Source organism: Papilio xuthus, unplaced genomic scaffold (assembly GCF_000836235.2).
Source record: "Papilio xuthus unplaced genomic scaffold, Pxut_1.1 DF828952.1, whole genome shotgun sequence".
NCBI lineage: Eukaryota > Metazoa > Arthropoda > Insecta > Lepidoptera > Papilionidae > Papilio > Papilio xuthus.
The window spans coordinates 5,949,988-5,963,700 of record NW_013529697.1 but is presented as its reverse complement, the minus strand read 5'-3'; the positions used below and the strand labels follow the sequence as shown (position 1 = coordinate 5,963,700).

Below are 13,713 nucleotides of genomic sequence, written 5' to 3'. Positions count from 1 at the left end.
TTTCGACTTTTTATAATTTTTATTTTTAAAATTATAATTATTTTATAGACATCAAACGCAAATCTTTTCCAATAGGAAAATAGGCATGTGATTCTTAATTTTTTTTCTTATCTATATTCTGAACGTTTTTAATGCTATGATTTTTTATTATAGGTGTTATTTGACCAAAGACATAAAATTGTATCATAATTATTTTTTTATAAGCTAATGTTTTTTTTTATAATTTTTACGAGACTCTTTAAGAGATCAATTCCACAATATAGTAAGTTAGAAAGCAATTTAGTGTGAATTAAAAAAAAACAACTAGATGACGTAAATGAATTTGTTATAGGAACTTTTAATACATTGTGGTAAGTTAAAAGTTTTCATCATAAGTAATAAGGAAGGTGACAAGATGTACTACGATTAAACGATATTTGATTGCTTATTTTAATAAATCACACTACGTGTTATTTGCGTTCAAGATAAAGCATTTGTGCGGGTGTTATCTTACCAATGATTGTCTTAATAATTCCTATATATCACACGAATATTACTGTCATAGTGCCATACAAACTTTACAGTAGCTCGGCTTGAAACTGCATAAAATACAATTTTAGGTATAGTAAGATATGCGTTCGTTAACCACAAGCGGCCATAAAGTTTGAATCGTGTTATACTTTAATCTATTAAAAGTCCTTTTTAGAATTCAATTACATTTTTTAATATAACGATGCTATGTCTTTATCAATAATCTCATTATTTAAACTAATAATGTGTTCAAATATATGGCTTGTGTTGTTCAAGCAATATTTTAGTGCTTCTCTGTGCTAAGAATAATCATTTTGAATTGTTACGTGATTATAATTTATATCTTAGTCGCCTTATGCTTGTATTGGGTATGAGTTTATTTAGAGCTGGGAGGACGTAGTACGGTGATGCAGATCGAGCCTCGGAGTATTCTCAGTAAGTCTATCACTTCTGGTGTCTTCATTGATGTTACATTTTCATCGTTCACCTGAAAAATAGAATTTCAAGGACTGTAGTCAAAATACTGGGAGATTTTTATTATTATAACTGTACAAAAATTGAATTTTTATGAACTAAAACATATTATTGTAACTGTGACATAGGATTGTAATGCATAGGATTAAACGTGGGTTTCTGAGACTAAAATTCCAGTTCAAAACATATTATTATCTCAGTTTTGTCAAAGATAATGATACAGATGGCGATATGTTTTGTACAGAGATATTAAACTCTGTTTGGCATCTTAATCCTCAGACGAAAAGCTGAATACTTCACGCCTGTTTTCTGGGTCTGGCAATTGACAACAGCTGAAGTGGGTTGTATAGATGTCAATGGCGAAGGTACCTGCAGTATGACGTCGCCGGGACGCAGGCGGCCATCACGCGCGGCCACACTGTCACTGTACACAGCGGAGATGTAGCTCTGACCAGACTCCGGGTGGCTCTGCACACTGAACCCCAGCCGACTGTTCCAGCCCCGGTTCAGTTCCACTGTAACTATCTGCAAACAAGCAAACACGTTCATACAGATCGACATGACCCGGCTTCGTAAGCAGGGGTTGCTTGGAGCTGTCCGTGTACAGTCAGCTGCATAAATATCTATACAATCCTAATACTTTAGAAACTTGTATAGGCCATCGGTTTCAAAAATACGTATGCATGTTTTCGCCGGAAGCATATTATACATATAGATAAGTACATACTTATTTTGGAAACCGTAGGCTAATACAAGTTTTTGAACCATTGAAATGTATAGATATTTATGCATCTGACTGTACAGTGGCCCAAAGAGCAGTATAAACTAGAATCTGTTTTAAAAATAGTGAATATGGTGTTTTGATGTTAAATGTATTACATACCGTCGGTTCATTGTTAACGTTTTCTTGAGGCGGTCCAGGTTTGACGTTTTCTTTTTGCGCAACATCCATAACTTTAGGTTTCGGCTGTGTTTCAGGTATCATCTTCCGTTCATTGTCGGGCGACAGAGCGACGCCTTTCCATTTCTTTAAACCATTTCCTGCAAATAAATTGATAAAACATCAACAACTACTATCTCATTTCACTTTATTACATAGATATAACAACACAACATCCAACTATCTTCTACTATTATCTATAAGACCTAAAAAAAAAAATTACGTTAACAATTACGATGTACTTACCATCGTCTTTGTATCCATCTGAGGCGACTTCGCTGCTAGAAGTCAGCACAGCGCTCTGGTACGCTGGACTGGAATGCTTGAAGCGCGCTTCATCACTCGACAATTCCACCGGCATTGATACAGGCTCGTCCGAGTCGACTGGGAACACTGCCTCCGTGTACCTCGGTCTTATGTCCTCCTGGTACACGTTCGGCGCGTCCAGGGTATCGTTGTCCAGGTTATTTAACTCGTAACCATGAGGAGGCACTGGAATCACAAATATATAACGTTAAATATAATTATTACTGTAAGATTCAAATACAGATTTTGTTGAATAAATCAAATAGTGAAAGATACCCATAAATGGGTATAATTTTGGGGCTAATTTTGACCGTGCTGCAAAATACTTTCTACATTCGTGCATAATGAAAAGTTCATTTGTCTAATAAATATAAAAATGTAAATCTGTGATAGAATAATGTATATAAAAATGTTGAAATTACATTTAAAGATGTGTGTTTAAAATGTCGTGAGTTTAAAACATAAGTCATGTATTCAATAAAAGCAGGGATTTTATGTTTAATAATACTAACACTAGGTCAATACATATGAAAAAAAGGTTTTATTGTGTAAAATATGCAAAAAGTGAAAAGTACTAACAAGCAGTATTGGTTACAGATCAAACCAATATGGTAGTGCAAAAGTGCAATACTGTAGAGGAATGTTCGTCGCACGAATTGAAATTTGTTTTGCAATATTCACTTATTCACGATACACTTTTAAATTTATTTTGAAAATAAATATTACGAAATAAATCTATTCAAAGTTCTTATATTTATTGCTTACTCCTGCAGTTGTTTTCAATACATTTAAGTAACAATTTTATTCATTGTTCGTAAATGTTTTCATTTTTCAATGATATTGGGTAAATTTAAAGTTAAATTTATTTTTGATGATAAATAAGGTCAGAATATACTTAAAGGTTATTATTGCCTGGGTCTAAAATACCGAACAGTTCTATTTTAAACTTATCTAGTTTAAAGTTAGACGAGATGGAAAATAATTTAACAAACTTACGGTTAGGAAAGTACATTATAGCGCGTTACTTAAATATTGTACAAATTTGGAATTATAAATGATTGTAAACGTATCGTGAGTAAGATAATAATTGACATATGGTATTTTCTACAAAAAGTATAGGAGACTTACCGTGAGTTTCTAAGATCAAAATCTCAGTATAAAACATATCGTCGTCCCTGTCATTCTTGACAAAACAGAGATAACACGTTTTAAACGGAGATTTCGGTCTCAGAAACTCACAGTTAATTGCCGATAGACGATCGATTCGTCGTTCAAGATCGGACTATACGCATGTATGTGAGGGGTACTGACAGAGTCTCACCTGTCAGACTCAACTTTTGTTTCCTACAAGTGGGCGGGGCTGTGGGGCTGGTGAGTGTAGCAGTACGCTGCGGCAGCTGTTGTAACTGTTGCAGTTGTGGCAGCTGTTGCTGCTTGTAATCGCTCACCGTACCGTCGACGGTATCGACTAGCGGATAGTGTGTCTCAAGCTTTATGTCCGTACTTGGGCCATCTGTGCAAAAACTGTCGCTTAGTGCTTGTGTGTACGTAGCGATAGCGATTTTTATATAAAAATATGTGATGTATAAAATATTGTTTAGTGTCTTTTGGTGATGAATAAATAAAAATTATTTTTAGAAATTCCGAAATACAGATTGATTTATTTTCTTTTCTTCTTTTTCGCTAGCATTATCTAAAGCTCCAAATATTAGAAACGGAATGAATAAAGAAACAAATTTGGTACAAGAAAAAACCTTTGATGAAATCAAACGACAAAGAGACTCGATTACACGATCAATCAATCGTCTTACGTAGATAGGTAATGTTAGGCTTAATTTGTAAAACAATTGTCATCTTTCCGTTTGCTATTTAATAACACTTCACTTTAATATCACTGAAATATTAAATCAAAATATAAAATGAGTGTAAAATATTTAGTTTAAATAACAACACATTTTATAGCTATTAACAAACAATGGTTTGGAAATGTGTTTTCGTTTGAATGCGGGTGACAGTAATTCGAATCAATTAGGCTGATAATAAACGTACGTTTGTCCGGCCAGTGCGCGTAATTAGCTTTGAATGTTAGGAGCAATTTGCACTGGGAAAAGGTTTATTAAACTTTCAATAACTAAAAAACTTTATGAATTAAAATGGCTAAAACTCATAATGGTAGCCAAATCCGAACAGAAAAATCGTTCAAATTGCAAACTTGTACAGATAAAAAATTTAAAATTGTAATATTTTTTTTTCTATCTAATTCAAAATGATAAAACTCCTTTTAATTGTATTAGATTGTGCATAGCTTTCCCAGCTATTAATCCTTTTGAATATTGGCCATCCCATGTGTACATAGATAAATTATGAACGTGCCTCGCTTGCTCAAACCAGTGCAGAATACATGCAATGCGCACTGCATTGTTTTATCCATTATCTAAATGATGCCCACTTTATGCTTTTTATTTTACTCGTCGCTCATAAATATACAAATTGTGTGCTTCTGCTGTGGTATAAATTATTGAATTATTTTATTTCAAATAAACAAACTAAATTAGGTTCTGTTTTACTTTTTAAAATAAATACGTACTTAGGACAAAAAGAGCGGCAAATTATGTTTAGTTATCTGTAAAATCAATAACGTCACCATCGTTGATAATTCTGCAGATTCACAATAATTTAAATTCAAATTTTCGAGGCTTTTAAGATGAGTTATTCAAACAGTTATGGTGGGGTATTACTTACCAGTGGGTTGTTCGTAGTGGTTGTTGTCTTTAGTGAGCTTGCGGAATTTGCGCGGGGAGAGACAGGGCGAGCGCGCGCCGTCAGCCGCATCCGGCGTCAGTCGCCGCGCTGCCAGGTCGCATAGCATTGATACTGCTTCTGGTCTGTACACACACATATGTTATAAACACGAGCTTATTGCCACAGTAAAATTTAATTGGTAATTAGATGTCTCCGTGTCCTTCCCTACTAAGTTCTCAATGCCAAATATCATCGAGATCCGTTGAGACGTTCTCGAAATACCTAGCAATAACCGTCCATCTATAAAAAGTTTCGCTATATAAATCACAGGTCATGAAAGTAAATGTTTTATTTAGAATAAGCCTCTAGCGACCAAGCTAGGGAGCCTAGGTCGTGTGGTATAATCAATTACGAAGTATTAGTTCAATGAAACCGTTCAATGTCTGAGGAAACCTTACGTTTGAATATAAGTTGATAATTATGCTTTTTGCTACTAGTATGTATTTTGCATAAGACTTACTGCCGTACTAAGCCTTTTATTTATCACTCAGAGACCCTTAATGAAGATATAATATGGTATACTCCTCAGGTTGAGACTTGCAATTAACGATTTGTTATGTGGCGTAATTAGTCGACTAGCGACAATGACGTATTGTTTACACTCACCTCAATGGTGGTTTAGGCCTGTTGAGTGGTGGGTCGGAGTCAGTGGGTCCATCATCCTTAGGCGAGACGGGCGAGAGAGGCGTGGCGGCGTGGTCGCGGTATAGTCGCAGGCGCACGTCCGCGCCGCACGCGCGCAGAAATGACACAGCCTCCGTGTGTGACATGTTGGACATCGGCGTGTCATTCACCTGTAATACAACACAAAACATTGTATAGTAGTGGTCGCCCGCGACTTCGTCAACACAGGATTAAAAAATAATCTATAGCTCGCCTACATCAGCCTTTCCGTCTAAATCGTAAATTCGTTGCGTAGATTATCCGAAACACACGCGGCTTACGGACAAACATGCAGACAGAAAGAAAATTATAAAAATGTTTTTTTGTTATCGGCTACGCAAATATGTTATATGTGTACGTAATATGTTTTTTATTCGAGAAAGACGGATACTCCAAACCAGTTTTATTCATTGTAGTAATCATGACTCAACGGTATTGTTAGTATTACTTACCGCGACGATTCTGTCCCCTGGCTGTATCCTGCCGTCGCTGAGCGCAGGTTCCCGGACCAACGCACGGACGTAGTGCCCCAGTGCACTGTGGTCCTCCTTTCGCAACGTGAAGCCCAGGGATCCATTCACCTTCGTCATCACTATATCGAATTCCTGCCATTTTCAAAAAGATAAGGTCACTTAACATAAAAATAATGTTGTCAGATTGATTTTATTTGAAAGTAGAAACCTCAAATAAATAAAAATCCAACTTTGATGACGTATATTTAAAAAGATAATTAAAAAGCTCGCACTTTAAGCATTCAAATAAATAACGGAAAACAGCACGCAATATTGGAACACAATCAGCGAAAGCAAATATAAGTATCATAAAAACAAAAGCCATCCATTCATTACGGCGCTTCCAAGGAACGGGTATAAAATAATTGGACGAAAATACATTTGCGAAATTTGTACGGGCAGCAGAGCGGTGTTTTATTGGCAGCGGGATTTAATTAAAACGGATTATTCAACTTTTAACGGCTGATCCTCTAAAGCTATTGAATAATTTACTCACCACCGATCCATCATCCTGCAGCCGTGAACAAATAGCTTTATTAATTGGGAAAGGGTTATCTAGCCAACTAGAGGATATTCAATTCCATTAATTAACAATGCCTTTTTAAAAAAATAGCAACTTTTTTATGTCCATAAAGAGTGAAGGGATCTATAATACGTGTATAAAACATCATAAGAACATAAAATCTCGTATAAGATAAAATATACTCGTTAGATACAGAGAGTTAAGTCTTAGAAAATGTAGGATTAATAGCATCGAGATAAAACTACGCGATCGACACTTGTTTTAATTGATGATCCGCTCATTGAACTAAAATATATCCGAGGATTACAGCATATAGAGGCCGCGTCTTAATGATGTGAGAGAAAGACATTTATCTTACTCCTTTCTAAACTATTTAATTCTGGTTTTAAAATAGTTGACGACCGCACAGAAGACAGGCGTGAAGTGGAAGAAATTCCGCGTTTCGTCTGATGAGTGTGTGTCACGGAGGCCGAAACGCCCCCCCCCCTAATACAGCATGGCAGTGGGATGCAAAGTTGAATCTTACTCTCTATAGGAATTACTTTTATATACTTAAATAGTTATCACAAATGTTTACGGCACTAATCAAAGGACTCTATAGTCTTTTTTAATCTCGTGAAGAGTTAATGGTGTATTTTTTACTCTATTATATTATTATTTTTTTAATTTACATTACTTTTTGTTTCCTTACGAAACATACATATTTAAATAAAACCGTTATTATATTTTCCAAAAGGTTTAAAGAAATTCAGAGTATATTTATTTCGTAAAAAACTTTTTATGCAAAAGGCAGATGGCATTCGTTAGAATACTAAAATATTTTTTGGCGCAAAATTAATTCGAATACGCAGATTTGTTTTCGATTCCGGCCGCTTTTTCTCTCAAGGGTTGAATTTCTAAACGCGCAGCGTTAATGGCGACTATCAATAAAAGAAATTGCCCGACCGTTTACTTTTCACAATGACTGCTTCGCTACTTCTGAATCGGCAGCCATTTAACTTTATATTTAATCACCAAAGAGATGAAAAATATTATCGTAATTGTTAATGAGGCTATGTTAAATAAAAGCGAAGAATTACGTACTAAGTTTAATTCTTTGATTAAGTTTTTAATATTTTATAGAGTTCAATTAATTTTCAATTTAATTCTGGTAAGAGGATTTCTTTCGAAAATGAAAGATTATACGGCTACGGAAAAAATGTCATAAAAGTGTGTTTAGGTATCTTTGGCCTAGTATTATTACCCTTACCGTGGACATATATGTAGGTCTAATATATTCAAAGTTGTTGAAAAATAAAAGTTTTTATAAGTTAAGTCTAATATACTTTTCTCTAAAATATAACACATTTTAAAGAGTTTTAAATGTTGAGTATAATACGCAGTACAATTACTTGTAATATAGAGCAATGTACAGGCCGTTGTTAGGAACATAGTCGTGATATTGTACAGCTTTAGGGTTGTATGAGAACGATAATGGTAACATTATGTAAACTGCCTACATTGATAGCCATTGTCTATTCAATAAATTATTAGTTACTACGGAAATAGTACAACTAGTAGACTGTATTTGAGCATATAAGTGCAATTAAAACATATTCTATTATAATTTATTCAAATTACTTAGTAAGAGGCAAAGTAGATGAGTTAATTCTGACTTTTATCATTGCATCTAGCATTTACGTTTACATTGAGAAATGTTAACAAATTTTCTATATTATTAATGCGAATGTTTAGATGGATGGATGTTCAAAGTTAATCTCCAGAACAGCTGAATGAATCTTGTTGAAATTTGGCACAGATATAGAACATAATCTGAAAGAACACATAGGGTATTAAGTTTTATTTTTAATACGAACGGAGTCGCGGGCGACAGCTGGTACAGTTTTAAAGGTGTTATACTCACTCCATACTGTATATCGTATACAGGCAGCGGCTTGTCCAAGTCTGGGAGATGTAGATCCCGCCTGTCAGGTTCAGGGCTCACCTCCCGCCTGCCCCGGCCTTCTGAAGACGATGTGGTCGCGCTACTAGTTGTTTGAGATAGCCTGAAAAGATTTAAATATTCTAACTATATTATAACTGAGAATATATTCGTACGTTAAAACTGGCCAGCAATATAATTATAGGCTGATGCTTTATAAGATTAAAAAAAACCACGATGTGACTTTTTTCGTAAAAAACTGTATAAAGGACACAGAAGTAAGGGTAAAAAGATAGTAGGTATGTATTTATAAATAAGCTGGGTAAGATTTACATAGTCAGGACCGTTCGATTTTATTTATATATGTAAAGGTTAAGAAAGGGTTTTCGTAAATGTTTCTTAAAAGGGTCTTTGTGTAGAGTAGCTGCAATGTAACTAAAATACTAGAACAACATAATTAACAGCAGCTTTCCTGTGCGATGCCTTTGAATATGCGTAGTAACAACTTTATGTGCGCTTGTTTCTCTGATTATCTTGTCATACTATGTAAGGAATGGAGCCGCGGTTGCGCCGCTCGCCTTTAATTTCAAAGTACACGGCCAGGCTCGTTTAGATTACCACAGCCGACATTCAGAGAGTTATTAATTGCCAATTGGATGTCTTAATTTAGTGCATCGTGATCATATTTTTTATTTTAATTATCTATTGACTAGAGTTAATAATTAAACGTTGTAACGCATAATAAGGAGAAGCAAGGAAAATAAATGCGTAATCGTTGCTTTTAAATTATTATTAGTAATTTTGTAGGTTCTTTTTATACAACAGTCAACATAGATTTTAAACAGATGTAAAAAAGAGGAGTATTATAGTTTTCATATATCTTAGCGGCTCGGAACATCGTATAAGTCTCTGCGCGGAACACCATCTTAGGTGTAGTTGGACGTAAAGGTCAAAGGACGTAAAAATTCTACGCATATAGGAAGGGCACTGCGCAGCGCGCAGAGGAACCTGAGTCACGAAGGCATTTAAAACTATTCATACTGTTTTGTCCTCATGTGAAATTATAATTACCGAGCATGTAAGGGATGGCAGTTGAGGGGGTCGAGCGGCGGTAGATGTGGTGGGTGAGGTGTGCGGACGGGTGGCGTCGGCGGGTCGGGCGGCGTCAGGCTCTCCAGCGCGTCACTAGGCGGTCGGCACACGCGCAGCTCAACACGCGTCGCCGCTGTTCTTAGCACCTCCAGTGCTTCCTAAGAAATGTAAAGAAATATATATTATTATAATTTAAAAAGAAGCAGATTCAATCAGTATGTGTTATGACTACATTCCTTTTAAAATCTCCCGATTTAAATAAGATACTTTTTTAAATTAAAATGAAGGACTACGCATTATTTACTTTATTTTTACTTAATGAGTAAACTTTTATAAAAGAAACTGTTGAAGTAAATAACATTTAGCGGAATGTTTCATAGTACGTGCAATGTTTTCTTGACCGTATTTCTTTTCTTATTGGTATCGGCGCGTACCTGCTAAGTTTCCTCCGGGACTGCCTGAGATTCATTGCTCGGCTAAACTTCAAGCATTTGTTTCGTTTGTTTCGAACAATCCGACAAAGCATTGGGGAGTAAAAACTTTAGTCGTTTCTAATAAAAAACCTTATTCAAGGAAAACAATAGGTAACGAAGTTAAGCAATACTTGGGTTAATTTCTCAATAGGAAATACTATAAACTCAGAAAGCTTTGCTGAAATTAACTAAAAATAAGTTTAACTGTTTTCAGTTTATTGATCTAAATTGGCAGACATTAAGTTTGTCGTAACGTGGTACCAAGTAATATTATTTTGCCAAAGATTTTTCCGATCGTAAAGTACTAATTTTGCAGATATACGTATAATAATTTATTCTAGGTTTACATTTTAAATAAACGCCGTTTACACGGCACCTTGATGACGTTAATCAAAGAAAAGGATTTTAATGAACCTCAACGTTGCGTCGGGGTGGTAATGTTGTCGACTTTTCATTTTATGAAACACGGAACTACGTTCTAAAGGTTAATATTTACTTCATTATTATACTTTATGTTAAATAATGAGCAGCTTCTTGCTATAATAAGGTTTTTTATTAAAATGCTGGTGACTTCGCCTGCTCGCAAAAAAAAACTTATTTAGTAGCCTATGTTTTCCAGATTATGTTCTAAATCTATGCCGATTTTTAGCGAGATCCACGTCGCCGTTCTGGAGATACCTTCTAACAAACACCCATCCATCGATTCGTCCAAAAAATCGCATTTATAATATTAGTAAGAAGAAATAAGATGAATCAATTTTCAGTTTTCGGGGCCGTCGCAGTCGCGGACAAAGGGACTACGGAAACAAAGCATTCTTCAATATCCGACGCTTTGTGCTCTCAGAAGCTAAGCTTTGAATGCTAACATGTAAATCGGAAATTTCCACTGTTTTAAACAATAACATTTGTTCCTAATATGTTAAATACATAAATACTTGTATCATGATTTTATTTCTTTAAGTTTAATAAGAAGTATAATAATTTATAATGGATGGGCAATTTTCGAAAGAAAAATATCAAATAGATAAGTAACAAAGATCTCTGATTACAAATTGGTGTTTTTGACGACGTTTTGTTTTCTCAACTGTGATATGTTAAGAAGGAATGTACTTGGGAAAGGAGATTTGGATTTAGGAAGGGAATTCATAGGAATAAAGAGAAGGTAAGCGTAACATTGGCCAGCTTTATATTTGCGGTAGACAATGGTGAAACCAACATTTGCAAGGCACGGAATACACTAAATGGACTAAATGGGGATTAATTTAAGCAATAGCATGGGGATTAGGGGGCGCTGGCGTTAATCTTGTTTCAGCGGTAGGCGAGCGTCGAACCCGAGACGTTTGATATCTGATCGTTAAATTGCTGCGTTATGTGCTCCCGGGGCGCATTAGGTCCGCAATAAACCATTGCCCTGACTGCTTTATGGCTCACGGCCAATTGCTCTGTTACGTGGAGGATACAGTAATGTTTAGCATTTTATATCCTTTGACGTTAGTAGTATAGGTATGTGACAGATATCTATGTAGGAAATTGGCCTTGAAGGGAAATAGTTTACGTGGGTAATGTAAAGAGAAATCTATTACTAGTTTGTTTTTGTTAGAGTGGAAGTTACCCAGTGCAGTAAGTCGCGCCGTTCTATGGCGTTCTCCCATAATTAATGCACAACCTGACTAAACGAGTACACACTGATAAAATCGTGCGAATACGAAAGCTGTAACAATGTAACGCCGTTCTAAAACAAGAAAGTAGTGCTTCGTTTGATTATTTCTGATTATAAGTAAAGTACTTCTCAATCACGGAGCATAGAGCTGATATTACAGCTAAAGTTAAAATTTTATTGATATTTTTACTATTTTAAGCTTATTTAAGACACAGTTTAGCTTCACGCGTTTTACTATTGATCAGTTTTATTATATGCATTCAGGACGTCTTAGTTAGTAGGTTACAATGGCATGTCTATTAGCTATATAAAACATATCTGGTATATAACTTGTAACAAAACTGTTTCTTAATAAGACATAGAATGCGGATCGGGAATGTTGTTATGACGAGCTTCAATTGTTCTGCTATTCAACTTCGTTACGGCCGTCGTCGTTCTCGTTCCTTTGACCTATGCTTGTAATCGAATTGCGTACAATCTGTAACGCCATTTATTAAATTGTGTGTGCCGTAATATCTGTTAGAATGGACGGACGATGCCCGCGGCGTCAGATATAACATGTAATTCAATATCCTTAACTTTCTTTTGATAACATTTTTTTTAGCTCAGTATTTTTATATATATTTTTTATATCATAAGTTGGTAAACCAACGAGCGGCCACCTGAAATCGCTGATATAGCGAAGTGACCGTTGCCCATAGACATACGCAATTGCATATGCGTTGCCTACCTTTAATCGACGAAGGAGAGGATGCACAGAATGAAAGTATTTTCCCTTTCCATGCATCCTCTCATCTGGCAAGTCCACTTCCCATCCTTTACTTTTAAGAAAAATGGGGGGACGGGAAGAGGACTAAATTAGGCCTCCGGGACGCAGTATATTGGCCCGCACTGCGCTTGCGTGGTTGACTAAGGCCTATTCACCCCTAACTTAGGGTAGGCTCCGAGCACCTCACTGTGGATTTTTCTATACTCAGCTGGGAAGAGTAATGTTTGGTACCTATGTGTTCGTTATATTGCAATATTTAAAAATCTTAACGGTTTTTGAAATGTTAGGTTATGTTTTGTTTTTCCTCCATTATTTCCTGTATACTTATTGCACGTACGTTAAAGTTTATGGAATTAAAGTATTTTATCTAAATGAATTCATTTATAAAATTGTGTTGCCATATAAGATCTTTTGACTGCTACTCACGTTCTGCTTCAACGAGGAAAATGTTGGGATGAAAAATAAATATCATAGACGATCTTAGGTGCAGCTTAAATTGATTCAACTTCTCGTAGTTTTAAAAATGAAATTTAATCTTAATTTCCCTTTACTATTATTTTTTGTAACATTGTCAACATTCCTCCTTTTAGACTTGTTTCCAAAGTTCTAATGATAGAGTCATTGTTCTATATTACGAATCAATATAAGATCATTAACCTCAAGTTGTATATAGAGCTCCAGTTTTATATCAGATCGCATTTAGTTTTACGGAAACATTAGGTCGGCAGCAACGTTACCGTGACTGTGTTCCCGCACGCGACCAATTTCTGCGCTACTAGAAAATCAGCGATATTTTATTTGTGCTACTTTTTTTCGATTCCAGTCACGTTATTTCATAATTAAGGGAAATTTTCACGTTTTCAATTTTAAAATACTATTTCACCAAATTGCGGTGTAATAAATAAAGAAATACATTAAAGATATACATATTTAAGGAATGACGTAAATTAAGACGAAAACATCTTTTAACTGGGTCTAACCAAATGTCATGAAAAAAATTTGAGAATTCAAGTTCATCAGATATAAATGCTAATGCTTAGATGGCTGGATGGATGTTTGTTAGAAGGT

At 35.3% G+C, this 13,713-nt stretch overlaps 1 protein-coding gene across 2 annotated transcripts in view; it reads right to left on the bottom strand.

The window, feature by feature from the left end:
- Window positions 1-13,713, bottom strand: part of LOC106126858 (uncharacterized) — a 75,645-nt gene continuing 61,932 nt past the window's right edge. Inside the window, exons 5-14 of one of the 2 annotated variants that reach the window (XM_013324760.1) lie at window positions 9,723-9,901; window positions 8,634-8,775; window positions 6,148-6,300; window positions 5,639-5,826; window positions 4,973-5,115; window positions 3,552-3,743; window positions 2,171-2,416; window positions 1,868-2,025; window positions 1,354-1,509; window positions 1-997 (exon numbers count right to left, since the gene is read on the bottom strand). In XM_013324760.1, coding sequence (XP_013180214.1) covers window positions 887-997; window positions 1,354-1,509; window positions 1,868-2,025; window positions 2,171-2,416; window positions 3,552-3,743; window positions 4,973-5,115; window positions 5,639-5,826; window positions 6,148-6,300; window positions 8,634-8,775; window positions 9,723-9,901 — 1,668 coding nt within the window. In that variant the 3' untranslated portion in view covers window positions 1-886. The remainder of the gene's footprint in view (window positions 998-1,353; window positions 1,510-1,867; window positions 2,026-2,170; window positions 2,417-3,551; window positions 3,744-4,972; window positions 5,116-5,638; window positions 5,827-6,147; window positions 6,301-8,633; window positions 8,776-9,722; window positions 9,902-13,713) is intronic. The other variant, XM_013324768.1, reaches the window with a different exon arrangement.